General features: G+C 41.3%; 1 protein-coding gene across 1 annotated transcript; it reads left to right on the plus strand.

The window, feature by feature from the left end:
• Positions 1-513, plus strand: LOC116889364 (cellular nucleic acid-binding protein-like). The gene has a single exon (XM_032890471.1). It carries the CDS (start codon positions 1-3, stop codon positions 511-513), a length of 513 nt encoding a protein of 170 aa, XP_032746362.1.
• The last annotated feature ends 3,223 nt before the right edge of the window (positions 514-3,736 follow it).

Below are 3,736 nucleotides of genomic sequence, written 5' to 3' on the forward strand. Positions count from 1 at the left end.
ATGAGCGGTAAAAGTTGCTTCAAGTGTGGACGCTCTGGCCACTGGGCCCGGGAGTGTCCTAAGGGAGGAACTCGAGGGCGAACAACAAGAGGTCGAACCAGAGGTCCCCAATGCAGCTCTGCCAGCCAGTCCGATGTCTGTTATCGCTGTGGTGAAACTGGTCACTATGCCAAGGACTGCGATCTTCTCCAGGACACCTGCTACAACTGCGGGAGAAGAGGCCACATCGCTAAGGACTGTACCCAGGCTAAACGAGAGAGGGAGCAGTGTTGTTACATCTGCAGCCGACCTGGTCATCTGGCTCGGGACTGCGACCGGCAAGAAGAACAGAAATGCTACACTTGTGGTGAATTTGGGCACATCCAGAAAGACTGTACCCAAATCAAGTGCTACAGATGTGGTGAGAATGGCCACATGGCGGTGAACTGCAGCAAGGCAAGCGAAGTCAGCTGCTACCGCTGTGGCGAGTCAGGACATCTAGCCCGGGAATGCCCCATAGAGGCTACCGCTTAACACCCTCCCCTAAACCCTCCTTTACTACTTAGTTACGCAGTTTTATAACATTTCTTTACTAACTGAAAGGGTGATAGATGAAACTATACCTATACCACCATAATTACCATCTTAAAGCAGGAAAAGACTTGTTGGGGAAGAAACCCGTCAAAAATATTATGATCGATGTGCTGTTTGGTTGCCAAGAGGAAATTCAGATAGGGCACAGCCATTTTGGATGGCACACAACTGGTGGGTCCTTTGAGTATGCTTCGTTTTGACACACTAAATTAGAATGGATAGTGAAAAATCAGAACAAGTTTGGAACATCACCTTTGAATTTACTAACAAATAATATATATGTGTGTGTCAGATAGAAATAAACTGCCTTGAAGCAAAGAATACCGACTTAAAAGGATAAGAAGAGAAACTACTTCCTTGGTGGTGGGGGCAAGAGCATTTTGAGGAAATAACATTTCTTCAGAGACTTTTAGAGCAAATAAAAGTGTTTCTGAAAATATTGACGACTTTGATAAGTTTTTATATTTAATTTAATTTTATTATATTGATAACTTAGATTATTTGATTTTTGTCAGCTTTTTGCTTGGTTGGTTTTATTTTAAGGGATGTTTTGATGTTTTGGTTTCTGGTTTTTAATCAAGAGCTCATGCTATCTTAGATTTGACCTCCAAAAACATATGTGGAGGGGTTGGGGATTTAGCTCAGTGGTAGAGCGCTTGCCTAGCAAGCGCAAGGCCCTGGGTTCAGTCCCCAGCTCCGAAAAAAAAAAGGAAAGAAAAAAAACATATGTGGAATGTGGAAATCAAGCAGACAAAAGCTATCTTATTCTCGAGTCTTCCACATACATCTCTCCTTCTGCCTTAGTGCTGAGATTACAGGTGTGAACCACCACCCGAGCTCTGATCTTATTAACTTTAAATAATATTGAAAGACATCTTAGGCCAGTGAAATGAAACCGGCCCCGCTCAGCAGGTAAAGGTGCTTGCTACATGATGATGCCAATTTGACCACTTGTTTAGTTCCTGAAACCACAAAATTATCTTCTCACAGGCATGTGTCATGTGCATGCACCACACACAAGCTATTAGTAATAGAAATGAAAATTATACTAATAATAAGATCCAAAAATTTTTCCTTTTTTTTTTTTTTTTTGAGACAGGGCCTTTCGATGTAACCCTGGCTGTTCTGGAACTTGCTACGTAGACCAGATTGACCTTGAGCTCAGTGATCCTCCTGCTTAGACCTCCTATGTGCTGGAACTAGAAATTATAAACCTCTTACATTTTATACAGTGTACATACAATTATAAACCACAAAATATATAATGTCTATGAATCATTTTGAGAAAGTTAGAAGCATCAAAAAATCTTTTATTTATTTTATAGAACTTAAATAATTTATTTTATATTTTATGGTTGTTTTACTTGGATGTATGTCTGTGCTCCACGTGCATGAAGTGTCCATGGAAGCCAGAAGGGGACATCAGATCCCCTAGGGCTGGAGTTACAGGTGTTTGTGAGTTGCCATGTATGGGGGTGTGATGGTTAGAATCGGTCCTCAGAACAGCCAGTATTCATAAGCATTGAGCCATCTTTCCAGCTCTACTGTTTTTTTTTTAATATTTATTAAAATTTGAATTATGCTTTTGTGAGTGCAGGTGCCTTCAGCGTCCTGGAGCTGCCATTTGTAGGTGGTTTTGAAGTGTTCAACGTGGGTCTTCAGGAATGCCTTCCACAAGAGGAGTAAGTGGTATTTATTGTTGAGTCATCTCTTTTTTTTTCTTTTTAAAGATTTATTTATTATATGTAAGTACACTGTAGCTGTCTTCAGACACCAGAAGAGGGCATCAGATCCCATTACAGGTGGTTGTGAGACACCAGGTGGTGGCTGGAATTTGAACTCAGGACCTCTGGAAGAGCAGTCAGTGCTCTTAACCTCTGAGCCATCTCTCCAGCCCGTTGAATCATCTCTTTCGCTCCTTAACAAAAACCTTTAACAGCATATAATGGACTTACAGATATTGATAATACAGTTTGGATTTACATATCTTTACATACAAAAGAAAATATAATCATTAAGATTAAGTATAGTTTGAAGCTTCTAAAATGTCGAAAAATTCTTCAGAAGGCAGAATCTTATAGACTGCAGCCATGTAGAGACATGTTTACTCACTTTTTAAAAGATTTGATTATTTTATGTATATTAGTACACTGTAGCTCATTTTCAGACTGTAGCTGTCAGACATACCAGAAGGGGGCATTGTATTCCATTACAGATGGCTCAGATGGTTGTGAGCAACCATGTGGTTACTGGGAATTGAACTCAGGATCTGGAAGAGCAGTCAGTGCTCTTAATTACTGAGCCATCTCTCCAGACACCACCACCAGCTTCTTCTTCCTCCTCCTCTTCCTTCTTCCTCTGCTTCTTCCTCTTCCTCTTGTTCTTTCTCTACTTCCTCTTCCTCTTCCCTCCTCTTCTTTTTTTTTTTTTTTAAGATTTATTTATTTATTTTGTATATGAGCACACTGTAGCTGTCTTCTGACACACCAGAAGAGGGCATCGGATTCCATTACAGATGGTTGTGAGCCACCATGTGGTTGCTGGGATTTGAACTCAGGACCTCTGGAAGAGCAGTCGGTGCTCTTAACCACTGAGCCATCTCCCCAGCCCCCTCCTCTTCTTCTTTGCCTACTCTCTTTTAACTGTAATTTTTCCTTCACTTCTCTTTTTGATCTTTCTTTTTTTTAATATATTTTTTTTCCGGAGCTGGGAACCGAACCCAGGGCCTTGTGCTTGCTAGGCAAGCGCTCTACCACTGAACCAAATCCCCAACCCCTCACTTCTCTTTTTGAAGCATGCTTTTCTTCACAGTGTCCTCACCTCCTGCCTTATGGTTGCTTGTGCACCTTTAGTCAGCTCTCCAGTGCTCCCCGACTCCACTGTCCTTTTCTCCATTCTCCAGGTGAAGTTTTACAGCTTGCCTGCCCTGAGGTGTTCTGCTGTTGCCATTCTTTCCCTCCTCTAATAAAATTGTCCCTGTGATTCCAAACAATATAATCAGAGGTCAAAATAATATTTACAGTCAGGAGTTTTCTGAAAAACACTTTCACAGACATAAAAACATGTCATTTGGGACTGGGAGTGTAGCTCAGTGGTAGAGTTCTTACCTAGTTTGTGCAAGGTACTGTAACCCATCCTCAGCACTAGAAAAACAAACAACAAC

The sequence above is a fragment of the Rattus rattus genome, chromosome X (genome assembly GCF_011064425.1).
Source record: "Rattus rattus isolate New Zealand chromosome X, Rrattus_CSIRO_v1, whole genome shotgun sequence".
In the NCBI taxonomy this organism is placed as follows: Eukaryota; Metazoa; Chordata; class Mammalia; order Rodentia; family Muridae; genus Rattus; species Rattus rattus.

Bases quoted from the DNA above. Each gene is read 5' to 3' on its own strand.
- LOC116889364 (XM_032890471.1), top strand. From the start codon at position 1: ATGAGCGGTAAAAGTTGCTTCAAGTGTGGACGCTCTGGCCACTGGGCC.